The 27,500-nt window shown below is 42.3% G+C and overlaps 2 protein-coding genes across 6 annotated transcripts in view; both read right to left on the reverse strand.

The window, feature by feature from the left end:
* LOC132993063 (inactive rhomboid protein 2-like) overlaps positions 1-21,111 on the reverse strand; it is a 39,527-nt gene extending 18,416 nt beyond the window's left edge. Inside the window, exons 1-5 of the mRNA XM_061062714.1 lie at positions 20,968-21,111; positions 10,880-10,953; positions 2,848-2,997; positions 1,168-1,316; positions 699-882 (exon numbers count right to left, since the gene is read on the reverse strand). Coding sequence (XP_060918697.1) covers positions 699-882; positions 1,168-1,316; positions 2,848-2,985 — 471 coding nt within the window. The 5' untranslated portion in view covers positions 2,986-2,997; positions 10,880-10,953; positions 20,968-21,111. The remainder of the gene's footprint in view (positions 1-698; positions 883-1,167; positions 1,317-2,847; positions 2,998-10,879; positions 10,954-20,967) is intronic.
* Positions 21,112-22,473: 1,362 nt separating this feature from the next.
* The window catches only part of acox1 (acyl-CoA oxidase 1, palmitoyl), a 24,681-nt gene continuing 19,654 nt past the window's right edge, over positions 22,474-27,500 (reverse strand). For all 5 annotated transcript variants that reach the window (XM_061062733.1, XM_061062725.1, XM_061062741.1 and 2 more), the window contains 4 exons: positions 26,026-26,131; positions 25,464-25,607; positions 25,171-25,377; positions 22,474-24,629 (listed from right to left, as the gene is read on the reverse strand). In XM_061062733.1, coding sequence (XP_060918716.1) covers positions 24,579-24,629; positions 25,171-25,377; positions 25,464-25,607; positions 26,026-26,131 — 508 coding nt within the window. In that variant the 3' untranslated portion in view covers positions 22,474-24,578. The remainder of the gene's footprint in view (positions 24,630-25,170; positions 25,378-25,463; positions 25,608-26,025; positions 26,132-27,500) is intronic.

A 27,500-nucleotide genomic window follows, 5' to 3' on the forward strand; every position in this document is an offset into this window, starting at 1 on the left:
TTATGAGCATCTGTGCAAAGAAAAGGAAAGAGACATCGATGCAGGATGTAAATTCTGATCACTTGATACTCGAGAAAAGACAAAGAACAAAAGAAAAAACTAAGTCCTGGATGGTGAGTAGATGAGTAGTGCTGTCTGACACTCAGTGAATAACAGTGATTTATCTGGACCACAGATGGTCTCCGTCTGTCCCCACTCCGCTCTCTGCTTTGAGAAATCCAGACACATATTTCTCCTCATTCTTCCTCTCTTACAGTGAAGTCTGAACGTTCAGATATTTATCTCAGACATCATTCTAACTTGGTGGATAAATGTGAAAATATAATTAAATGAAGAAGTGAAAACCTCACACAGACCCCCCCTGGTTTGGTCCGTTCATGAAAGAGGGTCAGGAGGAAAGTGTGTCACATAAAACCTCAGTCAGAAGATGCATCTATGTGTGGGAGGTCTATCTTCTACTGTATTCACACATGCACAAAACTATTTTTGGGCCAAGCTGCATGTGTGAACGCCAACTGCAAATTTTCACCCTGACTTTCTGCACTTTTTCCTGCTAGCCCCCCCTCCAGTATGATGACCTCCTGAAGTCTGGGTGGCGCTGATGTGAGGATGCAGCATGTACAAGTCATGAGATGCACCTCGAGAAGCGAGGGGAACTTTAATATAGGGTCAATAATATAAAGCGTAACCAAGGTTACCTTGGGCATCCTCTGTGTGGCCGGTGACTCCGGGCCTTGGTCGATGCTGGTGGCCGTATCCGGCTCTCTGTATTGGGCTTTCAGCTTGCCGTAGCGTTGGCTGCAGTGGCGCATGCTCTTCCTGTGCCATAGCTGCTGCTTGGTCTCACAGTCCTCCCCGACACCGAACCAGGTCGCCGTGTTCCTGCAGGGACGAGAAAAAGAAGAAGGTGCTGCTGGTGTCACATGACAGAGTGGAGAGAGTGAGGGCAGGTGATGATCAGAGCAGTTTCACTTTAAGGATATCAAAGAGGATGATTAGAGGGACCCTGGAGAGGAAGCATTTGGATGAATCATGTGGGGATCAGCACTTCCTGAACACTTTAATGACTATTTATGAGTCCATTGTTGGTCTATAAATTAAATATTGTGTGTTTGACTCACAGAGTAAATGTTGAGCTGCCTGAAACAACAAGCTCTTCTTCTTTACCTGCGGATGCTTTGTGAGAGCGACGTCTGTCTGCCGAACTTGGCCCTCCTGTCTCTGGCTGAGGAGCGTCCATCGTAGGCTCCGCCCACGCTCTCCGACACCGAGCCGGGGGCCTGACTCATGCTTTTTTTCAGAGACGGTCGAAGTGGCTGAGCAGAGGGGAAGGAGAGACAACAGTGACTAAAGAGGGTTCAAAATGATCTAAGTGATTGTTGTTTCTAAGTCGTTGTGGATTCACATTGCCTTGCAGAAGCACAGCGGGAGCTTCACACACACACACACACACACACACACACACACACACACACACACACACACACACACACACACACACACACACACACACACACACACACACACACACACACACACACACACACACACACACACACACACACACACACACACACACACACACACACACACACACACACACTACCCTGCTGGCTCCACTGAAACTGTCTCGCCTCTGTTACTACCTCTGAAGACGGTACAGAGGGGGGGATCACTTCGTCCCGTCATTACACCTCGGCTACCTTCAGATGAAGATGAAACGTCACAGGAAACACATTGAATAGTTTATGGTCCGTCTGAGAGCTACAGGAAGTCCTCCTCCATGTCCTCTACAGACCGGCTTGTTTAGTGTTTTACTGTGACGCTGCGTTCACTGACTCCTCTGAGGGTCCATTACCTTAACCTGAAGTGACTCTGTACTTGGCGGGGCTAATGGGCCTGTCGCTCTGAGAGGTAATGGGGCTTGAAGTGAAGCTATAAGTGAGCCATGCGTTCAGGCTGTCTTTCTGCCACCATAGAGTCGTTATGAGAGGAAAAACAATGGCAGCACACGTTCTGATCCTGGTGAACTTATATCTCTGCTTTGGTCCATGATGGCTGCTCTGTCATGGTTCCACCAAGACAAGAAATGGGGTGTTACAAATAAAAAATGATGGATTTCTCTGGCTTTGATAACTTAATATCTGAGGTAATGTAAGTAGTAGTAGTTTGATATTTTGGTGGAAAAATTCTACATATTATACCTTCAAATGTGTAAACTCCTTCCTCCTGTTGCCTTGGTGACGTTGTTGAGGTTTTCTTTGTTCTTTCTTAAAACAACTCTTCTGACCAAAGGTTGATTTGATGGATTTGTTTGTGAAATGTTTTAGAGGTAGAGAGAGCAGGCAGCTTGCTTCTGATTGTAAATATTCTTAAATAGATGTTTCAGCCTCAGGGAACTTTTCAGAACGTGTCATTAATTCAGGGCACACTGGAAAGAGCTCAACACCAGCATTGTAACAGGAAGTGGTTAGTCATTTGGATCACACATCTGTCAAGTGACAATCCGCCCCAGAAGGTCACGCAGTAACTTCTGGTGTTAACAAAATGAAGCCGGAGCAAAACAACTGCAGTTCCTCCAGTGTCCACAAGAGGCTGGCTGCAAAAGCCAAGGAATCCACATTAGATATTGGACTTGAGCTTGTTTATTTATTTTCTAGTCTTCTGACTACTCAGCCTCTACCATCAGTGTGTGAATGTGTGGGTGTGACCTGAGGTGTAAAAGAGCTTTAAGAAGTCAGAAGACTAGAAAGTGCAGAACAAGTTTAAGTCCATTTCCCGTTTGAGTCTATGTCCATATTTCAGTCTGTGAGTAAAACAAAAGGTCAGAGTGAAAACAGCAGGTACCTGTTTCGCCGGGTCGTGGGACATGGTCTCCTCAGGCGGAGGGATCGCTATCACAAGGCTCGGCGGCTTCTTGCTCTTTAGACGGCTATCTGGTTGACCTCCGTTTGGAGGGGGCTCGTCACCCCCCTGTGATGACATCCTGTCAGAGCGCTACACAGAGGAAATCAGATTTTAAAACAGAATTCAAACTTTTATGTCACATAAGATTAGTTTCAAGTTACCACAGTATCAAGCTACATACTTTATGAACATCTCAGTTTCCTTTAATACCACTAAACCGACTTCTGAGATGTGATTGGCTGAAACGAAAGTCACTTTTAAAAGAAGAACGTGCGACTTTTTGATCCAGTAGATGTCGCCCTGTTTGCCCACACCCCATACTGAAGCCTCCGCTCTCCTCCAGAGACACACCTCCAACCCCTCTACACTCACTTTCAAACAGAGGAGTTATGAATTAGAACGCATCATAATTAAGCACCATTAAGAGCAAGCGATGGACTAAATCGTCCTCGGCTCGAGTTGTAATCACCATTTTCTTGAATGCATCACAGAGAAGACCCCCTTCTATCCTTTGTCAGCATATTAGCAATAAAGGGAACGAATACCGTGACGTCTATATACGATGTAAACAAACAGCCGCTGGCTTTCCTCCAGTTCAATCTACTAAAAGAACCATGGCACACTTCCCCTCCTTTTTGATTACTTCAGAGGCAATTTCTTAAGTGAACCTTTAAAGGGCTGACTCTTCTTTACTCTGGGCAGATGAGAAACAGTGATGTATTAAGAATGAGAGCTTGTTTCGCTGCACAGTGCTTCAGTGTTTGATTTAAGTGATGCTCAGTTACTTTCTAGTTGAGCGACCATCTTGTCTTCATTATTTATCTTTTCCACAAGTGCTTGACAACTGCATTTTAGGGATCAATCTATTAACTAGATATATTTTCTCTCCCAAACATCGATATCGGTATCGGACACAAAAATACCATATCGGTCAGGCCCTAGTTCCTCATCCACAGACCTGGAGAGCGTGATAAAAACATGTTCGTGTTAATTTCACTCTTAAATTGACCCTTAAATTCAATTTCAGATTTAGAGTAACTGAAAGGCTGTTTGTTAGCCAACTAAATAAATCATGAATCAGTCCTGCAGAACCTAATGTACTCTATTGGACCACTAATGAAAAAGAAACAGATCCTCCAGCTGAGTGACACCCTATGACCTCACATGACAAGGATCAATAGTGCACTTAGATCATCATGCACTCTCCAGGTGGTTAGTCACACAGCGGTGCACTCCAGGTATTGATCAGGGATGTGATTGTATTCTTAAAATTAAAAGGTCACATAATGTCATTCTCTTCAGTGTAAATAAGTCTCAGAGCTCCTCAAAACATGTGTGTGAAGTTTCTTGTTCTAAATCCACTCTGATCCTGTATTTGATCATGTCTATGAACCCCTCTATTTCAGCCCTACTTAGAACAGGCTGTTTCTGTGTCTGTACCTTTAAATATGTAAATGAGCTGTGTCTGACCACGCCCCCTCTCTGGAAGGACTTGGGTGTACTCGGTGCTTTCTCGCTCCATGTCCTATTGTTTACGGTGAGAAGGCAGACTCAGAGGGCAGAACAAACACCTAGCTGTGGGAGTGTCACCCACCTGGGGGAGGGGCTACTGCCCTTTGTGATGTCATGAAGGGAAAATCTCCAAACGGCATGTTTGAGCACAAGGCAAAAGACAGAGAGGATGGACTTTTCTCATCATTGGGGGGTTTATAGACGGACTAGAGACACATGTTAGAGTTAGAACCAGCTTTTCTTTGAAATGTAAACATGAATGTATTTCATGTGTTTTTCTTTTATGTGAGGTTTGAGATTTAACTCTCTGGAAAGTATTTAATTCAGGTGTTAAAGCAGTAATCAGAAATCTCTCATGAGATCTTTTTATCTTTATGTAATGTTTTTTTGTTGTTGCACTAAATAGCATCAAGAAGATTATTGATATCAGCTGTATCAGTATTGATTTCAGTATCGATGACATCCTAAAGATGCACATCCCTCGTCAGGGTCACATCCCTGATCGATGGTTTGTATAATGATTGAGCAGTTGGATGTAGTTTTGCTAAAACTTTTTTTTTTTTTAGAGGTCAATCTGAACGAAAACATCATCTTGTGTCAGAAGTTTTGATATCGATTATGACAGCAGCAGCAGGATGAGTCATGCTGAGATCACTGTGTTTTCAAGTCGACTGTTTACAAACATACAAACAACACCTTATATTACTACTACCACAACAGGAGCTCACGGTGAAACACAAACATTAGACATGACTCACATCACATCCACAGCGCTGTCGGAGGAGATAATGTAATATCAGACTCATGACTTATCCACTCAGGGACAAAGTAATGCTGTCATCCTTACTTATCTGCGTCTGCCGGTCTTTTACCGATCACAGTGAACAGCAGTCCCGTCTATTCCTGGAGCTCAAAATGTCTCGCAGCATTACACTGAATATTCCCAGACCGATCAAAGGCATGGCCGACATTACAAACCTGTAATGTCACAAGCCTTGGCCAACACATCCATTATGTCATTAGGGTCTTGAAAGCCTTGAAGTGGTCCTGGAGCTGTGGTTTGTAAAATCAATGCGAGGCCCTGGGTGTCTGAGGCTGGAATGGCAGCAGCAGCAGGGAAACCTGACACCAGCTCAGTCAATAGCCTACTTTCAACTACAGAGTCACGGTACAGTCAGACAGGCTTCACATACAGCCCGCACCCCTACCCACCCAAAAAAAACAGCATTTCTATGCTACATGTAAGCTGATAGGGGTGTACATTTCAATCTTGCCAACAGTGTATTCAATTATGAGTGATAAATATTTTAAGCCCGGGCAGAGAGCCTGATTGAGTCCTCTTGAGACGGACAGGAGGCCTGTGGTTTAGTGGAGTCATGGCTGGAAAGGCTGGAACCCGTCCACTCACATAATGAAATAGCGAGGATTTTGGCTAATGGACAGAGTGCTCGAGAGGCAGAGGGACCGCCACTGCTGACCAGACTATCAATGCAGGCAGACAGTTGTTAGGATCCACAGAGGAGAACTAATGAGAACGGACTGTAAATCATATTCTCCAGAGAGGAGAGAGGACGGAGATATGACCTGGACCAGAAACATGCAGAGCTAGGTGAACTTACAGCCAGGACGGGGAAACCTTTTCAGAATGTAGATATATTGATGCTCAGCCTTAGAGTGTATATTACTGAAATATATTAAAACAACAAACAAGCAGAGGAGGGTTCAAGTGGTCCCTGAAGAAAAGAACAACCTGACCAGTGCCCTTCAGGAAATCGAGTTTGGGATCCCTGACAAAGAGCATGGAGATGATTCGATCTATCCTACCTCTTCAAGAAAGATCATTTTACAGCAAGGCTAATGGTAACATCTGATGTACTGAACGACCACAGCAGCAGTGTTGAAAAAGATGAGAAAAAATCCATCTGTAAGGCCACACACGACATAAAATGACTTTTTATTACCCGACTGACTCCTAAAGCTTCAACCTCCTGAAACATGGAAACACGATGTAAACAATTCCTCAAACTTAACTCCATCTTTGGGAGACGTGCTTTTCATGAGTTTACTCGCACATCTTGGTCTTAGCGTAGTCGCCTAGCGTCTTTTTTTCAGTTGTTTTCAGTGAGTAGAGAGCGTTTGCAGCAGCAGGCAGAGTCTCTTCCGGAGCGCTCATTCTTTTTTTGTGCGGCTGCTTTGACTGTCAAGTTGAAAATCTTTCAACTTTTCAGAAAGGCGCTGTCGATGTCACCAGCGCTTTATTCCAATTGTATGATATTCCCCGTAGTTTTTCCTCCTATGGATCGTGTCTTGTCCATCCTCTTTGCTCCGTGTCTGATCAGGAAATAAATGATCTCAAATACAAAACATGCAGTAAAAGTAACGAAGCAGTATCAGTCAAACAGTAGACTGTTGTCATCGAGACAGGATGGACTTGCAGCGCTTTTCTTCTCGGCGCACAAACGCTTCATTCAAGCGGTCCCGATTGCACAGCCAGCGCGGAAAAAAACGCTAGGTGGACACGGGGCCTTAAGGATGACCCATGAATGTCCATTTCTTAATGTTGCCGTTTCATTATTTTATGGAATTTATGCTCGTAAAAGTTGGTTGTTTATTCCGTCATGCGTTGCCAGGACTCCCTTGTAAAAGAGATTCCTCATTTGGAATATTCCTGGTGAACAGGACCAGTGCTAAGCTGCACACCTCTTCAGACGGACTGTTTAGACCACCTGACAGAAGAACATATTTAGAATGAGTCCAGTTACTGTTATTGAAACATCCTCCTCTCATTTTTCCAACTGAGTCTGGAGACGTTATCAGTGAACAGCAGCATACGGGCATGTTTGCTTTACAAACATGGAACATTTCTGTCTAATCATTAACCATCTGTGCACTCCCCCTCATGTACTGACCACATGTGCAGCAGCTAATGCTGGAAAATGATTTTTTTTATAGCATAACAGATGGGTTTGTGCAAATAACATCCAGTATCTCATGTTTCATGTGTCTCACCTTAAATAATCTATTTCAACACTGAGTCTGCAGTTAACTAACTGTGCAATACTCTGTGGGTTAATCCAACAATACTTTCCGTTAATATCGTCTTATTCTAGTGTTTATATTTAACTCACATTGCAACCCATTTCTCAGCATTTATCTTTGTTGGATGCACATATCTGTATATTTCTTATTTTGTACAATGGATCTATTGATACCGCACAATTAAAGATACAATAAGGACAATTCAAATCGTTGAGACAATAAATATGTTGCAATCCTCGTTTTCAACCAGCAGAGGGAGCTATCTGCATTTGGCTTCTTTTTTCTGATGAAGAGACACGTACAGACTCAGCTGAAGCGAGTGCAGATTTTGAGGTTGTGATTTTGGCTTTTCTTAAAGTAGGAGTGTAAGATCAAGGTGAGGAAACAGCAAAACAACTGAAACAGTGACAACAACAAAACAAGAGAGTGCTGAACGGTACTAACAGCTCTACGAACATGGTGCAACATGTAAGACGTCGCCTTGCTGAGAAGCTCCAGATAACAAAAACGTATTCAAAACATACGCTAGGAATTTAAAACCTCCTTCGCAAGAAACTAAGAGATGACTATGTGCAGCTGTGTTTTATGGATTTGGCTGATGATTAACCTTAAGAGGAAGTTGTAACAACCCAACTGAAGATCAACGATTATTAAAGTTAAGCCTTCTCATTCAAGGGAAGAAGGAACATTGATCGTATGGAAAAGAATTGAAGCTTTAGTAAACAGTCAGATCTTAAGTCTTTGTTAAACCAAGAGCTGCCCCGAGCGGAAAAGAGAACAGTCTTAATCACACAAAGAGATCGTCAATGTTTGTTTTTGAGCGGTTTAGACCGTGCAGAAGTTTGGCTGCAGTTCTTGTTGCCGTGGTATCAAAACAGGTCTCACAACCGTTTGTATTTTACCACCGTTATAAAAGTTAAAAAATCTGTTTTGATGATAACCAATATCTAGATTCCCATCCTGAGAGGTTAGGTGTCCACCTCGGTCAGCTCACTCAATATGGTCACAGATGAAGAGTCACATGTCAGGGCAGAGAAAAGGCATGTTCACGGTGACATCATTCACAGCTGATGTCGTCACATGACATGGAAAGTACCTTCTCCAACATGTCCGTTCCTGTTTGGGGTGTTACAGCGCTCTGCTTCTTCTAACAGAGCTCCTCAGCTGACCATGACAACGGAGGGCTGTAATGTGTTTGTGTGTGTTAGACACCTCCACCCCTGTTGTGTTTACAGATATCACACGTGTTTCCGGTGTGCGTGTAACCATGGTTCAGTCTCTTCCCTCAGGACGAGGAGAGCGCGTCAGAGTGTGTATTTACATTTGATGTGTGACAGAGGGGGATGTTGTCTCCTGTAAACCTGGAGTCAGACTTCACAGCACACATTCACTCAGCGCCGTGTGACTCCAGACTCATCATGGGTTTGCAAGCAGGACAAATAGTCCTTATCTTATGAAGCAAAAGATAAATGGCGTGTAGTGGTGTGGGCAAGATATCAAGTTTCATCTTCAGCCACACTCAGTCTAAGCAGCAGTCGACGGACATCACTTTAACTGTGTGAGGTCATCACTTCATTCGCTCGTTAAAGCTCCTGAGAGGAATATTTGGGTTATGTTGATTTTGATCTCTGTTTGTACAACAGGGGAGATAGAGTAGGGAATGACATGCAGGAAAGGAGCCACAGGTCTGAGTCTCTATGCATGGGGAGCAACATGGCCGCTAGGCTTTTGGACGACACAGTGCTCGCTTTTAACAGTCAAAGGTATCGCTTAAAGAGGATATTTAGCATAAAAAAGGCTATTATAGCAGCATGCTAATAATCAACTCATCTGCTGCAAAAACTTTATAGAAAAAGTCCATCTTCTTCCTGATGGTGTGGTTTGTTTTTTTCAGGTAAGAAAGTGGCTTAAGACATTGCCCCAAATTGTCCCAAAAAGGTAAGACCCATTTAGATTATTGCATTTAAAAAAAATCTCTTATAATCCAGTTTATCATTCCTGTTAGTTTGACCACTACTCTCTCTCTTTTTTTTTATCTCAAGGCAGCTTTTGGTTACAAATATGACTTAAGATCTTTTCGTTACTATCAATCAATCAAATAACAGAGATTGTATCATTTTAAAACACGTGGCATCAAAACGTATTGAAAGGTGTCAGGAGTTTTGACAACCGTAAGATCAAATAACCTCATTTGACAGAATTTTTAGAGCTCTCTCTTTCATTAGCTGTCTTTTTGATATTCTCAACAAAGACTGAAGAGAAACTACACCATGTGCCTCAGGACAGATATGTCAACCACAGGAAATTACAGAAATAGTTACCAGCAAGGAAGTGGGGACTTTTAAAAAATGTTCCTTATACAGAGGCTAATGACTGAACACAAAGGAGTGACCAACAGTCAGAGTTCAGAAGGAAGACTGTGGAGAAGAATTACAATCTGTACTCAGACCGAGCAACAAAGGGTTAAATGTAGGGATGTGTACGATAAGTCAACGAGACCATGAAACATTTTAAATGGTTTCTCGTCTTCTGACTACTCAAAGCTCTTTTACACCGCAGGTCACACCTACACATTCACACACTGATGGTAGAGGCTGCTGAGTAAAGAGTCCATCAGTTTTAACTCATCCCATTCATACACATTCATACACCGCTGATGAAGCAGTGGGAGCAACTTGGGGTTAAGTTTCTTGCCCAAGGACACATCGGACATATGGCTGCAGGAGCTGGGGATCGAACCCCGACCTTCCAGTTGAAAGACGACTGACTCCACCAACTGAGCCACAGCCTCCAGTCTGTACCAGTATAACTAGCTGGTTAACTAATGATTCATATTTGTATTAATGAAGTACCAACCATGCCTGTAATAATGTTGTGTCTTATCTGCTAACGACCGCATGGCGCTCAAATGCTAACTTACTTCTTGGTTTTAGAACTCATTCCTGTGGCGCCCTATCGACCAGCGCAACGGAGAGCACTGTGAGCGTAGTGACATTTAACCCCTGACACTGAAGGCGTTTTTTACACTTAGGACGCTGAGCGCTGAAAACGAAGAATTGCTCTCGTATTGGAAATGGGGTGTGATAAGTGTTGTTAGTGGACACGGGGTGAGGGTCTAAGTGTGATACTTCAGGTGTTTCTCACACTGCTGTGAATGTGAGCTGCCGACCTTCTTACACAACAACATCCTTCCTTCTCAAGACTTCAGAATGTGCTTAATCACACTTCCTCTTACTACAGTAGTGCACAGCGTTCACCTCGACAGTATTTAAATCGACAGTTCAACCAACCAATGAGTCATCTCGAGATACGCTTTATGAACGAGGCAATCATCTTCCTTCGCGTGTCCGCAGCAGGTCGATGTGGTCAGAGCTGTGAAAAGATGATTGTGAAAGTCTCAGAGGCTGAAAGAGGAACTGACCTTCAGAGAACTTCCTCATCACTTCTTCTTCTTCTTCTTCTTCTTAGGTTTACATGCATCTTCCCTCTGAGCTCCTAAAAGACACAAAACAAAGTGACTGTTAGTTAACCATGACTGTTTACTCTACCCATATCAAAGCTACCAAGGCGGATCATTAAAATGTACCTCAAACTATTCAATACTGTAAAACTTCAAGTGAACCCCCGGGCTTTTATTGACTTTATGAAATGACCCTGCCTTTATTTGGGACAGGCGTCAATAAGACTACTGCAGGACGTTGTTGAACAATTATGAACTTAATATGCATTGCTTTGTTCGGCCTTTATAAGGTAAAAGTAAACTAAAGCCCGGCTCACACTGCAGGATAATCGGGCCGATTTGAGCTCCGATTCTTCTTTCCCGACAATCTCAGGGTCTCGCTCCGGACTCGAGGCTGCTCGGACCCGATTATCTGTTCAAATTATCTTGTAGTGTGAGCGGTACAAAGATCCAATCTTAACGTCCCCTATCTGCCCGGCGATCGTCGGGGACGCCCCGATTTATTTCAAACATGTTTGATATTTAGAATTTAAAATCTTGATGTTTACGTCATGAAAGGGTCCGGCAGAAGTCGTGTGTGACTACAATATAATCACGAGAGACAAGGGAGGACTGTAGTCATGGCGACCAGCAGCAGGATGCAACCCAGCATTTTTTTTTTTTACTTTTCTGTACAGATCATCAGTGCAGCACTTTTCAGAAACTTGTATCCATATATCTACGATTGTATCAACTTTCTTATATCCTACAGAACAACTTTCACTTCCTTCTCTTTCACCAACCGCCGTCCTGCGTTTTTTTTTAAAATGTCACTCGTACAGTGTGAGCTCTCCGGTCGTCCCCGACAATCAGGTCGTAGAGTGTGAGCACGTCAATCTCAAGGTCTGGTCGGGTGTCGTAAACGATTCGGTCGTACAGTGTGAGCTGACATGCCATCCCGACTTTTATACAATCGGGGAAAAATTGCAGTGTGAGCCAGGCTTAAAGCATATTAAGATCATGATTCATGTTCAACAACATCCTAACTGACTATCAATAAGCAGCAATCAGGAGGTTAAACTCTTAGTTAATGACCGGTTAGCTTAAGAACATGTTCATATAGAATGAGGTACTAATAAGCGCTATTGCTACTAATTTGCATGCTAATAAACAACTGGTCAACAAGTCTGATAACCAGGATGTAAAGCATGTCCATGTGAACAAACAGAACATGAGCAGCGTTAAAACAGAACCAGAGATGAATCTGCTTGGATATCTTTAATGAGACTTTATAAATGTATTTCCAGTAATGACATTTGGAATATGCAGATATTATTATCGGTTTTAGGAGCATCTATAGACAGTGGATTCAGGGTTTGTGACTCTGTTGGGTGTTCCGCGACATAAGGTCTCTTGCCAGTTTAAGGTCAGCTCTGTGTGTTGTTAACAAACCAGCCTGACGACAGTTTTTTCCAGGCGGGGGTTAATCTGGGTGAACGCTGCTTGCTGCATGTACAGACAGAAGGCAGAAGTCATTATGACATTACTGTGAGACTCAAGGAAAGGCTAAATGTTTCTGCACTGGTGGTGTCACTGCATCAGGACGATCTGCTGTGTCCTAACCACGCTGAGCTTTGTTTCATCCAAACTGTATCTGCAGTCTATATCACTCTGACAGCTTAAAAGCTTTTGTAAAAACATATTCATTTTTGTGTAAAATAAAAATGTTATCAGGGTCGCACAGTTAATCACAATTTATTTTAGGGCTTTCACATTTGCAGAAAACTCCTGAAAAATTCCTGATATTCAGAGGAGGAGCTGTAAATGTGAACGCAAACAGACAAATGTTTCACTCAGACTTCACTCAGAGTTTCTCCTCCAGCCTCCTCGTATTTATTCTGCAGAAAGTCAGAGTGAGCTGATGAGAGAAGGCAGCAGGATATTATCAGGAGAATTCACTTGGAGCCAGTGGGGAGTGCAATTAAATACTGTGATTGTCTGCAGGGTGCATAGTGTCCTCCTGAAATGACCTAGATCAGGGGTGGGCAACTGGCGGCCCGGGGGCCACATGCGGCTCCCATCAACCCTCAACGTGGTCCTCAGGTCAATTTTCACATATCAATTAATTTGAAACATGAAGAAAACATGACTAATCCTGCCATGAAATCATGAAAAGCAGAAATATGTCCAGGATAATATTAGAGAAATTTGAGACATAATTGACTGTAATCGTTTTTATATCCAACAATTTGGCCCCCTGGCAGTGAGAATTAAATGAATGTGGCCCGTGCTGTGACCAAAGTTGCCCATCCTTGATCTAGATATTTGCAGGAGTGTAGATGTGAAAACGTTTTTTGTGATTGCGATATGAGCATTTGTAAATTAACACAACGCAAAAGTCTAAATCTATAAGGGAAAGAAAAGGTGTTTTATATAAAGAGGTTAACACATTAAGGAGGGGCACATTTGACCTGTTGATTGGACGCCTGGGTATAAAGGTCACTTCCTTTCACATCATTTTGATGCAGTGAAGCTAAGCTATCATCTACCCTCAGAATATTTTGGTGATAATTCAGTGGAGAAAAAAAAAAAGGCTTTTGGATTTAGTTTGGATTCAGGAGAGACAAGTTGAAACAGGAACTGTTCAAACCTGAAGAGCAGCAGACAGATAAACCAACTGTGATCCTCAGAGCCCACATCACATTTTGTTTCTCACAGATTGTGGCGGCCCGGAAAAAAATAAAAAGTACTGTCATCGTTGGGCCTGTGACCATTAACACCCTTTTTATTTTTTTTTTAATCTGTACTGGCTTCTCTAACATTCTCAATTTTAGAGCTTGTCTCAGGCGCTTATCTTACTGTTGCTAGGTTACGAAAGTTGTTTGACAGTTTCCTGCTTCCATAAGGTCCGTTTTAAAATTGCGCTGTAAACTTAATTTGCTTTAAATCAAGGTTATTCCACTAAAAGGAATTGTGTCCTGACATCAGCAGCAGCTCTAAATGTGGAAGTAGTACCCTTGGGTCAGATATGTTTCTCCTCCGCCATTGTTGACAAAGTCGATAGCAGAAGTCCCACCCCTTCTTAATTTTGATTGGTCGGTGAGGTATAAGGTACATTGACAAACACGGCAGTAATCCAAAAGTTTAACTATTTTCAACTGAGAGTGTGGAGAGAAAAGAACAGCTGACGCAGAAGGCGCTGCTCCGTTTACGGCGCTGAGCGCTGAAAACACTGAACTGACTTTTTGTAGAAAATTAAGCACAAATAAAGTTGATAATGAACTCAGGCCCATAATTGACAGAAAATGTAAGTCCCTGAGGAGTGCATGACAGCAGCAGCGTATGAAACGCGCTATGGGGTTTTGACTCCATACAACGCCGTCTCTCATTTTGGAAAAGTTCCTTTCTTCTTCATGCTTTAATTCAGACAATCCACAATCCACAGTGACGGCATTATTCTTACAAAAGAAATGCTGAATCATGGAAGATTCATCCCTGTCAAGTTGAACGTCCCCTAATGAAGCGTATGTGTCTGAACAAACCGAGCTGTTGTACAAGTCGCACGCTGTAAATGAGAGACCATAAAGGACTCAGTGTGAGGCAGCTCCACAGTACTGTGGCCAGCAGCCAGCTGGCAGGTCGCCCTCAGAGTGAAGAGGAGTGCTCTGTTTTAACCAGACCTTTTTTAAGACAAACAAAGCGTTTGATGGCAGCGGTGACACGGCATCCTCCTGATAAAGCTGAAACTAACACTTTTTAAAGGTTATCTGCTTTGTCTGTCTGCACCTGCTCTGATGGGTGCAAAAACTGATCATGACGGCGCAGAGAGTCTTTACAGCCAGCAGGAGATGTGTAGGTAGGAGGAGTGTGAGTTTCACTGGTGTGTGTGTGTGTGTGTGCTCTAAATAGTCAGAGCAACAATTGAAACTGCCCCCTCACTCTTCACTTACAACCACAATCTCTTTAAAGATGAAGACGACTCTCTAAACAAAACCTTGCTTCTTTACATATCCCATTACCCCTCTTTGGCTGACAGTAGCACTTCTGTGCCTCAAACAGATCAATAGTTCCATTTCAGAGTAATTCAAGTTCACCATCCAGTGTGTGCATCTTGTTTGAAAGCACCCTTGGCTTCAGCCTCACCATTCCTGAGACTGTTTAAAACATTGGAACATTTTTTTCCAGGAGCTTGCATGCCCAAACCTGCACAGTGTGCAAGCTGCCGTGCAATACCTCAGCAGCCTCGTTCCTCACAATCTGATCCTAATCTTCTTCATAATGTGTAGACACCAAGCACCAACCCCCAGTGTTAAAAAATGATTGCAATGCGGAAGAGCAAAAACAGTTCCTTTAACATCCACTTGAAGCTGGCTCCTAAAATCCCCAGTAGTCCTAATAACACCCGACATGTTCAAATGTTGATTTTTAAAACAAAAATAATCAAGAAATATCACACGAGAGGGAGAGATGTTGTTCTGAACATCAGTGATGTGATTCGGTCGTAAGCAATGGCGGATATCTCACTTCACTATAGTGGGGGAGAGCAATTCCTGAGGGGGCCACCATCAAGAAAGCTTTATCAAGAAAGCCGGAACAAACTTGTATTAAATGTATTAAGAGGAAACGCTGGCCAGAAAGGCATCTTAAAAATGTTAAAGTAACTATAAATATAGTTACAATAGTTCTTATAACTATTAATATGTGGGGTGGGGTTTCAGCAGTGGACCAAACCACTGTCAGGCAAGGGGGGGACCTGATCTTTAAAAACGTTAAAAGAAAAATCGTCATTATTTAGCACAACTGTTTTCAATGCATATTATTATATCACTCAAAATTACATATTTACATGCTGAAGATGAACACATGCAACACGGGTGGCTGTGGCTCAGTTGGTAGGCGGGGAGTTCGAGCCCCAGCTCCTGCAGCTGCATGCTTAATTTGTCCTCGGGATGTGATGGACACTTTGCTCAGCAGCCTCTACCATCAGGGTGTGAATGTGTAGCTGTGACCTGAGGTGTAAAAGTGCTTTGAGTAGTCAGAAGACTAAGAAAGCACGGTACAAGCTGAAGTCCATTCACAATGCAGCAGTTTGCAAACAACAGGCTGAAGACGCTTGCAGAGTCGTATTTGCACAAAATCTGGTAAATTACCACAAGTGTTCCTTGTCAGTTGACATAGCCGTCTATCTTCTCACAGGGTCTCTGCTGGCACAGCATCATGTTCTTGTAAACAGATGCACGTTGTGTACGAGGGGAAGGCGTTACAGGACGCTGTGTTTTTACGACAGTGCAGTTGACCTCAGCGACCTTTGTTGGATGCCAAATGCACCAAAGCAAATTCCTACTTCTTGAGTCTTTAAAACGCCTCTTCAGGAACAAACGCGTCACTCACTCTGCCTGCATTTAAATACACTCTATGGTACACTTATAAAAATAGGTACAGCTACCCTGTCATGTTCCTGCCTTGGCCATTTGTGCAACACGTGTGTGTGTGTGTGTGTGCATACATGTGTGAATGTTGCAGTGAGTCAACTGCTGAGAGTTTAGAAACAGAAATGGGCCAGCTTGGCTGTGTTGGAGATGAGAAAGAGACAAAGCGGTGTGTACTCTCACGTACTGTCTTGTGGTGCCAGACAGAATGTGAGCTAAAGACATTTGGTCCTCTCGTGGATCTCGCTAGAAAAATAGCAGGCAAGAATGAGCTGTTTCTGAGCTGCAGTAAAAAAAAAAAAAGAAAAAAAGGTCTCGGTGCACTGAGAGGTTCATAACAGAGCTCCACAGATAGCCTTTTAAGGGTAATGAGTCTGAGTTTGAAAACATTTCCGGAAGGGGGGTCAAAATATTTGGGAATCATGTATCACGCTCTGTGAACGGTGGTTGGCATGGGAGTGTAGGAAAAAAAAAATTCCAAAGCCTCTGTTCCAGCTCCCGTTACTGAACTGGGATGGTTTTCAAAGAAGGGAAAAAAATGCACAGTATTTATCTGGGCGTGTTCCTGTGCACCAGCAACACCAGATAAGAGATTTGTGGAATCAAAGATGCAGGAGATAAAAGGATCAGAGCGCGACTCCGGGACAGTCTGAGAGCTGCTGAAGGGAAGAGGACGAGCCGAGAGGTTAACACCGGTGAAATTAGCGAACATCACTCAGGCTTTCATGTGGGACCAAATGGACTGCGGTACGTTTTTGAAAGGGAGGTAACAATGAAGAAATTGAAACCTCAGCGCAGATGCATTCTCTTAACTGCACTCGTAACAAAAGAACGATCAATCTATTAAACCGCTTCACAGTTTAGAGGCGAGCTGTCGGGAAGTCCATTAGGCACCCTGAGGATTCTGTCCCATCTGTAAACCACTGGGAAAAAAAATAAACAACACCCATTGAAAACAAAGTTCAAAAACCGACTGAATATCCTGTGTGGAAACATCAACATAAAAACAGGACATCTATGTGTGACCCTCAGAGCTCGTTTGCTGATTCTGGTGACGTTGTTGACCTTCTGACTGAACTAATGTTTCCTTCTCGTCACAGAGTGTAAATGTTCTCATTTGTGCTGGGTCACAGTTTCCTCTTGTCACAGTCCGTTAACTCTGTGACAGGTGTGCCTGTGGTGCACACATCACACCAGTTCACCCATGCAGAGGCAGCCACAGTGCTCACATACACCACACCTTGGACTGTGCATTTCATCTTTTTCTAAGTTGCCGCCACAGCTGCAGAAAGTTAGTGTGATCGGCTTATAGACTGCAATAAGAAACACCATGCTGACTCCATTATTCACTGCTTTCTCTATACCGTATGTGCAGCCAGCATGTGCACAAGATCATATCAGGGGTTAATGGTAACTATGACAACTAAATCAAATTGTGAGTTAATTGAAGACTCTGAGATACGACAGGTCAACAGACACATGAAGAGAAGGTAACATGAAGACTGTCGCTTCATTCTTTAAGCTTAATATTTTAGGTCTGACATTTTTGTTTTTAGGTATTAACAATGTAATGCTCCCATATTGTGTGTCCTATAACAGAGGGGTGTGTGGGAAGAGAAACTATAGATAACAAGAGTCACACATTTTGAGAAATACTGCCGGGATTTGATTTGTGTTGTTTTAAGAGGTGAAGATTCATTCCTTAACTCATTAAAAAAGTAGTGCTAAGATGTTGATATTACGGAGGCAAATGTCAAAATGTTCCATACTTTTCAAAATCATGTTTTCAAATGATTCAATCTGTTATTTTAATGATCAATAGTATCGAGGGTTTCCTCACAGCGAGGACGTTCCTGGTCCCGCGCGAACTCAAATGGGAAAAGTGGTAAAGATAATAGATGGAAAGCTGTAGTATCAAGGTACAGAAGCTTCTTTACAAAAAAAAAAGGTTTTATTCATATTTACCAAAAGCGGCGAGAGAAGGAGATAGAGGTGGTGGTCCTAAAGATGCACAAAGTCGAGTTCAAGTGGGCAAGGGTCTAAAGTACACGACTATGTTTGCATCCTCTCCAAAATGTGACTTTGTATTTGTGCAGAAGTTTGCCTGCAATTTTTGATAACAAACAATACATGATCCAATATTGGGTGCCTTTGACTTATTGTAACCATGGTAACAAAACAGGTATCGATATTGTTCGATTTTTAATACTATCATTGAAGTTAATAATGTTGGTATTGGTACATCCCTAACAGAAACTGGGATGAATATAAAATGCAGATTCCACTATTCTTATTACATAAAAAGTAAGGTTATTTACGACATCATGTACTTTCACAAAAAAAAACACAATGTGGGAAAGGCGGTGGCCTAGAGTTCATTTTACACACCGCAAAACAGAGGCTGTAGTCCTCAAAGCGAGCGGCCCAGGTTCAAAATTGGACCTGTGGCTACTTTCCCGAATGCCATTCCTCTCTCTCTCTCTCTCTCTCTCTCTCTCTCTCTCTCTCTCTCTCTCTCTCTCTCTCTCTCTCTCTCTCTCTCATGTCTCCCTAAAAAAAGCATAAAAAGCCCCAAATGATTCTAATACGTGAACTGCTTGGTGGATCAGTGGATCGTAACGCCTGTATCGGGTTACGTGTCACATCACCAGATTATTAAAGACACACATCCTTATAGCGCAAGTGTAGACTTTAAACTGTGAATGATGACTTACAAGGATATTTGTCGTTATCTAAACGAGACAGTATTTATGGTAAATGTTCATTTATTAAACACTTCAAAGAGTCAGAGGACTTTTCTGATGTAATTTTGCATATTTAGTAATATTGTGATAATGATTACAATGACGATACTGACCACACCCCCCTCCTCTGCATGACTTCAGTATTAATCATACGTTGGTAGAGCGAGTGTGTACCTGACAGAGGTGACAGAACATCCTGGATACATTTAAAACAATAACACCTTCATTAGTCAGACTATTGACCTGCAGATGACACAACTGATTTAAGTCCACTCTCCAACGCTCGGTAAACAACACTGAGTGAGACACTAACCTACATTTTGATTTTCCACCGTGTTTACACTGTTAAGACTAAAAAACGCATCATTCTTTTCCTGTAGGCTAAGTGAGTATGCTAACACAAATGTTTTATATTTAATGCAGAGGACTCCTACTTAGATTTTTTTCAATATAAACTATACAATCCTGTTTGTTGTTTTTATCCTGTAAAGCACCTTGTTTTGGAAAGTTGCTATATAAATAAAGTTTCTTATTATTATTATTATTATTGGGGATGCATCGTTTCATTATCAGTATCGGCTGATATCGGCCCTGTTGACAGACATCGGCACAAAGGCAGATAATGTAGCATGAGCCGATGTTTATTTGTTCTGCCAAATCAATGTAATGCTAACATCCAGTACACCTAACTACTGATTCAGAGAAGAGGTTTTTTATTGGACAGATGAAGTCACCTGTTGGACAAACTCTGACTTGTTTTCATGTTTAAAGTGAGAGAAGACCAAAAGAAGTCATGAAACAAACATCGGTATCGGCCCTGAGTTTCCCCATACGTGCATGTCTAAAATGTTTTTAAAAGTTTATTTCAGGTCTTTATTTAGAGGACCATGGATAGACAGAGTCAGAAATTAGGGGGACAGAGCGGGGAACGACGTGCAGGAAAGGAGCCACAGGTCGGATCTGAACCCGGGCTGCCACCTTGGAGGACTACAGCCTCCGTACATGGGGCGTCTGCTAAACCACTAGGCTACCAGCCCCCCTTTTTTTATTATATCTGAATCATCATTAAGGACAATAAACAATTTCACAATCTTACACTTAGATTTAATCATGTTACATCTGAGTAGTTTGTTTCTGTGTGAAGTTATAACAATTAAGAGATATAAAGAAAGACTAAAAAAAAGAAAAAGGACTCATATTTCTCACAACAGAAGTTGAGGTGCTGACTGTGAGAGCCATGTAAACAAACAAATCAGTTTAAACTATCAATATATTTCGTACCTGCAGTAACTTTTAATAATCGTCCCCTCTAACAGATAGAGGGATATGGCTCAGCGGAATCGAAAGTTTCACTTCCCTGTATTTTCTAACCTTTAACCCCCATAGACTCGTATTTATATAATTTCTGCATTAATAATTAAAGAAATAAATAAACACAGTGTGAACATTTCCTCCTGCCTCCGCTAAGACACAAACATAAGGAGCAGTGTTATAAGAAATGAATGAATTGTTTTGCAGGTTGTGTCTATATTTAACTTTAAGGGGATTAAGAGGAGGAAATATGAGATGATTATTGGTATCTGTCCCGGCGGGTAGAGCAACAAAGGGCTTGCCGAGGCATGCCTTCAACGGCTTGTGAACACCACACGTTGTAAGATAACATTTTAAGTGTAATTAACTCGGTTTTCATGACCTATCGAACAAGCTTTGACTAACCGTAATGTAACATCCACACAGAAATATTAACACGGTTGCCTAGCAACATTGTTTAAAAGACTTAACGGCGGTGTCCGTTTGAAACACGTTACTAACCGTTGACCCGACGTTTTTTAAGTTAACGTTTAACTTTTAACGGCTCCTCAAACAAAAACAAGGTGAAGAGTTTAATTACACTCACCTGTGGGGAGAATTAACCAGCTTATCATGCATTAGCAGACGGGTTTTAATCCGAAATGTTACGATACTGTAGTTCGTTACAGTGTACTGTGTGTCACTACTTCCCTCCTTCTCGTCTCTCTTCCAACATCCTTCACTGCAGCTCCGCGGAGGAGCGGAGGGGGCGGGGCTAACGTCACAGAGGAGACGAGCCAAGCCCCGCCCAACAACGGCCGGACACATGCTAGAGTGTGAGAAACGAAACTACGGAAGCTCCCGCAGTCCTAAATACATCAGAAACTCAAACTATATGTGGAGAAACCAGAAACCCGAGTACACTCTAAGAGATTAACAAGGAAATTTCAACAGAATTTTTTTCACTTCTCTGTTTAAAATGTAACTACCAAAACTCTTTTATGCACTTTATATACATTGGAAATGGCCTACATTACAAATTGCTAAATGCCTTAATGTAAATATTTGTGTGGGATTCTTTGCCTATTTAACCTTCATGTTCTTAAAGTGTATTTTCTTTGTTTAAAATAACAGCTTTTTGCTGTATTTACAAAAACGGTAGAAAATTGTAAATTTCAGCAACAGCAATATATCGTTAATTTTACAGTAACTTCCTGGCAACCCTACTGCCAGTTGTTTACGGTTTTTTAACAGGGGAATTTGTAAGAGTGCAGAACAGATGAAAAATGGCTTTAATGCCTAATATGTTTCATGTACATGAAGGACCAAGTTATCATACTTAGTCAAACATCTTGGAAATCTTTGGGAAAAATTAATTAATGCTTTTATTTCCTCCCTCCTCGACTTTACTGCAATTCATTATACACCTGTCTCAGTCAAATAAAGCCAGCAGCCTGGCTTCAAACAAAAACCTATTTTAGCATCTCTCTCTCTCTCTCTCTCTCCCTTTCTCCATCTCTCTCTCTGTCCCTCTCTCCCTCCCTGGCTTCTAACAAAAACCTATTTTAGTATCCCCTCACTGGTTTGGCAGAGTTAGGATTAATTTTAAGATTATTTTAATTACATTAAAGGTCACATATGCTCCTCCTCTTTAGTTTAAATAAGTCTCAGAGCTCCTCAAAACATGTGTGTGAAGTTTCTTGTTCTAAATCCACTCTGATCCTGTATTTGATCATGTCTATAAACCCCTCTATTTCAGCCCTGCTCAGAACAGGCTGTTTCTGTGTCTGTACCTTTAAATATGTAAATGAGCTGTGTCTGTCCACGCCCCCTCTCTGGAAGGGCTCGGGTGTACTCGGTGCTTTCTCGCTCCATGTCCTATTGTTTACGCTGAGAAGGCAGACTCAGAGGGCAGAACAAACACCTAGCTGTGGGAGTGTCACCCACCTGGGGGAGGGGCTACTGCCCTTTGTGATGTCATGAAGGGAAAATCTCCAAACGGCCTGTTTGAGCACACATTTCCTGAAAAGTGGAATGTGTGACTTTTAAAGTTCGACATAATTAAAGGACGACTGTAAGATTGAAGTTGGTGTAAATAAACAGGAGGCATGTAGATGATTTTTTTTATATTCATTTAATTTACAGGTCAAATTATTTCACAAACATTAAAATCATGTTAAAAATCAACATTATTCAACAAAACATATCAAATAAAATATTCCACGAGTGTTTTTAAAAACAGTTATTAGTTATTACATATCCATAATTATGCCCTTTATGACAGAACTCAACCGTTTGAAAAGTCAAACGCAGACACGTTATGAGCAGATATTCACAATCAGTCAGAAACAGAAAAATCAGCTTCTTTAGGCACATTTTTATTATTTATCATATTTATCGCATGATCAGGTTTACAGTTCACAGAGAGGCTCTGAATCAAAACTCTCCTCTCTCATTACACAGTCATCTACACGAGTCCATCTGTTACCACTTCTTATAAACATCATCATCATCATCATCATCATCATCATCATCATCATCAACTGTTCAGGCTCTGTCAGAAAAATAGAACAACTCTATGATACATTTGACAGCTAAGTTAATTCATACTAGATTTTATTTGTTATAAAACAGGACAGATCATGTAGAAAAACAGGATCCAGTTACAATATGATAATCAGTAAGCTGGATTTTGAACATTAGAGCGCACTAAGAACGGTTCATCGTAGCTTCAGAGTTTGAAATGTGTTTGATTATAAGTTAAAAAAAAGGAGAAAGTCGACTGAGGTTTGGACCCTCGTCATGTATCCAACCTCACACAACAGGGAGGGAGAATACTAACTCACATGCACAGTGCACACATCTCTTTAACAAACTTCAACATCCTCTGCAAAAGCCTTCAGTCCCACAAACACTTTCAATAACATGCGGACGCACAGAGTCGTCTCTAATCAGGAGACAACATGTGGATTTTAAAAACAAGTGCTGCTTCTTGTGCAGTGGATTATCACAATGACATTCATTAAAGAGAAGAAGAAATGACAGGTGTTGGGCTTGAAATGAAAGCGGATTGTTTTAGCTTTTCGATTGGATTCGATTTTCCAGCAAGATTTGATTTTTTATTTTTTTTAAATGGAGACCTTTGTGGATGTTCCTCCCTCTTCAAAAAAACAAAAACATAAACGCTCTCTGACCTCCAGGAGGATGAGAGTAAACCGTGCAGTTTGGGTTACGCATCAACTTAAGGCTGAGAGGAAGAGTTGGATCAAATGTAAGACAATGACTGTTAAGGCCTGAGTAGTAAAGTTCTCTCTGTTCTGAAGAATGCATGTTTTTTTTATTTGTTGTACTTTAACCCTTTGGTGTTTTCACACATGCACAAACATCCTGAAAACTTCCTGAACTTTTCGGGATCAGCTGCAAGTGTGAGAGCAAACCTCCTAATTTCCCCCTCAGACGTTTTCTGGATTTTTTTTACTGCGATATCATGTGACGGGTGAGATCTTTGTTCTGTCCCACTCGGTTGTTGATTCTGTAAATATGTCCATGTAGCATTGATATAAAGACTAAACTGTCATCATAGTGTCAGACTCTGTCGACCTTGGATCTTTTCAGCGTCTTTTTTACATCATGTCTGGCGCCCGATAGGAAACACTTCCTGCCGTGATTAAGTAACTGAGGAAGATTTCAGGGGGAAACTGTCCTGAAGTGTTCTAGAGATTTTCAGGAGTGCATGTGTGAAAACAGCTGTTGTCAAACGTTCATAGTTACGTTCTGAACTTGGGAGGAAAACAGAAAAGGCTCGTTTTAAGTGACTCACACAGGGGAGCCGTCAGGCACCGGGCAGAAAATGAAGGAAAGACGAAGGGGAAATTAACTTCTAAATTGATTCATCCAAAGGAAACGTGCCAATTTAAGAACTCTTAAAGCTTTGTTGTGCTGGAATAAGGACTTCATCGAGACTTTTAGATGTAAATGTGAGTCCAATTCCCTCCATAATGACACAGACCTCCCATTGATTTAGCTCCCCTCCCATCATCCCCGATCACCAATAAGAATGAAGCTTTCAGTACACAGGGTACTTCAGTTAACGTTAGATTGGACCACTTATAGAGAGAGTATGCTGGTGAGTGACGACCGTCATGAGGATGATAAAAGACGGTTAAGGAGGGCGGAGCTGGAGGGTCACAGCCAGGGGAACAAGGTGCAGGAGTCGGCTCACAGTTTGGCGCGCAGAGGCTTCAGGTACTTGTGGAAGGATTCATGGACCTGAGGAAGAAAAGAAAGTTTGAGTAGAACATTCAGATGCCTCCAGTGTCTGTGTCGTCTGTAAATAACGACCTCGATGTGATCTCTCCTCGGTCGTCTATGCTAAAGTAGTCATGGTGTATAATTCAAACCATTGAAACTTTTACTAAAGTACCAGCCATGAAGCTCTCGTCGAAGTTCAGTCAGGAAGACGCTCACATTTCCGCTCTCATTCTCCTGAGCTGTCATTGGGTAATCAGCTGTCTCGTCAGCTGGCCTCATCTAACCAATTAGCCTATCATCGTTCTACCTCTCACTCCCTCTCTCACTCACTCTCTCCATCTCACTCTCTCTCTCTCGCTCTCTCTCTCATAGAACGGAGAATAATAACCCTCAACTTATTTCAGAACGTGTGAAACTGAAACCAACGACCTGGCTGCTCTGAACACCAAATCAATCACAACCAGTACCGTTGCCATGGCAATAAGGCTGAGCAGTAATCCAATCGGATGGATAAGAATGGGGGCGTTTGTATAATTTCATGCCTGTGGGTCTGACTGACCTCTGTGGCGTTCAGAGGTGAGTTGCGAGCCCACTCGAACAAGTTCTCGTAGACGTTCCCGTCGTATCGTCCCAGGACCGAGTTCAGCTTCTTGTCGTTGTGGTCAAAGGCGTCCACCAGAGCCACGGCGTTCAGCCTCAGCTGAGACAGCAGCTCCTTGATGCGGACTGAAGACTGCAGCACCTGGGGCACGCTGAGCAGGCCAGCCTGGAATACAACACGAGAAGATGAGGGTTAAAAAGTGCAAAGAAAGAAGTTGAAGAAGCTGACTGTGTAACAATGATTGATCTGACCTGCAGGAAGTCTCCAGAGTTCCTCGTGACACCCTGCAGAGCGTAGAGCAGAGCCAGGCTGGACAGCACCGAGTGGACGCCTGTGTCCCCGATGTCCCGCAGCTTGTCAGTGAAGAGCTTCACCACCACATAGTGACAGTGAGCCTGGAGAGATACAGAGAGATAAATATAAACATGAGCAGAATGCGACCCATCCACATGTCAGGCCTCAGAGCTCAGCCTCATTCCAGGAATTCACTTTTAATCTGTGAACGCTCTCAAAAGCTTTGGAGTTTCTTGAAACCACATTTTATTTTCTTAATTTAAATACATTTAAACTCTCTGTCGACCCTCCTCAGCTGTCCAGTCAAATAATGTCAAAAAAACAACTTACTGACAAAACATACATTTTGTTTTTCCATAACCTGACCAGACGGGATTAGAAATTTAAGAATCAAGGTCTTCCACCACCGTGCATCTAATCTGTCTGCCAAAGTATAAGCAAGCACGTGCGCAAAAAACATCCTATAATCGTTAAAAAGTAAAACTCTTCCCAAAAACACACGGACGGATCTGAACTTACATCTGAGGCTCTGACCAGGTCGATGGCGCTGTTGTTCCAGGCGTCCTCCTGGCTCTTCCTGCGCTGCAGCTCCTGCTGGATGCTCTTAGCTGCCAGTTCAACCAGACTACACACACACACACACACACACACACACACACACACACACACACACACACACACACACACACACACACACACACACACACACACACACACACACACACACACACACACACACACACACACACACACACACACACACACACACACACACACACACACACACACACACACACACACACACACACACACACACACACACACACACACCAATCAATATCACTGTATTCACCATAAATCATTCAACCGTATATTTATTTACTATATTATTTATTCAGAAGGAACATTTTGAAGGTACAGAAAACAAACGATCACAAACTCAAAATGTCCTTTCCCCTTTCTGTTGAGGACTATCTGACCGTGTTTGTCCTCCCTCAGTCTGACTCAGTCTGTGCTCACTACACAGCTGACTCTGAATGCCTGAATAATTTAATCTGTGTGTGACTAAGTGTGACAGAATGCAGAGATCAGAGCGAGAGCAGGGAGTCATGTCAGACGGTGAAAAGGTCAAATGAAGAAATATGGCCGCCAGCAGAGAGGAGCAGATTGAGTCGCGCTCTCTGGAAACTGATTTCTCTCATCGTTTCGTATCAGCAGACAGTGTTTCATCATAAGTCCTTACATTTATTACACTGCAGGCATCCAAGGCTGGAGATATACATGTTTTTTTAACTTGTGTGTTTGTGTACACGTCTGGCTGCATCATGAGCGTTATTGTTCACACACTTCAGGTGTTACTGGAGGATACCACTAGAGGGCACACCTGAGCTCAAGCTGTATGAGACTACAGGTCTGACAGGATGTAAACAACAGACAGGACAGCACTCAAGGAGGTTCTTATTATAACAGAATATTAACAGCATTAATCAATAGTTACATCAGATCAGCTCAGAGGACTGATGACTGCAGGACTTAAACTGATCTCTCCCAGATGTTCTGACTGACATGTTTGTCTCTGTGCAGTGACAATGACACACCGTCCAGATGTGGAAAGCAACAGACTGTAGCTGTTCTCCAAACCTGCTTCTATTTTAGTAGTACGTCCTGATTGGTCCAAAATGCAGAATGTGAACAAATGTGAGATCCGCAGTATGCCAACAATACTCGGATGTCGTACTGATTCAGGAAAAATCTACAGTCTCCCTCGCTAACCGTTTCCCACAATGCAAAGCGCAAGGTCAGAGATCAAAATGACTGACAGCAACGTCCTTCCTAACTGTGGAAATAATCCCAAATCACACCAAATCACACAAAAGATACCATCAGTTGTCTTCTCTGATTCTCTAAATCATGAAAATCTAAATGAATCACTCGTCAGCTTTTTTCCAGACTGTAAGTGAATGCTACACTAGCTGTTGTTTACTTCCTCATTC

The sequence above is a fragment of the Labrus mixtus genome, chromosome 2 (assembly GCF_963584025.1).
Source record: "Labrus mixtus chromosome 2, fLabMix1.1, whole genome shotgun sequence".
Classification (NCBI taxonomy): Eukaryota; Metazoa; Chordata; class Actinopteri; order Labriformes; family Labridae; genus Labrus; species Labrus mixtus.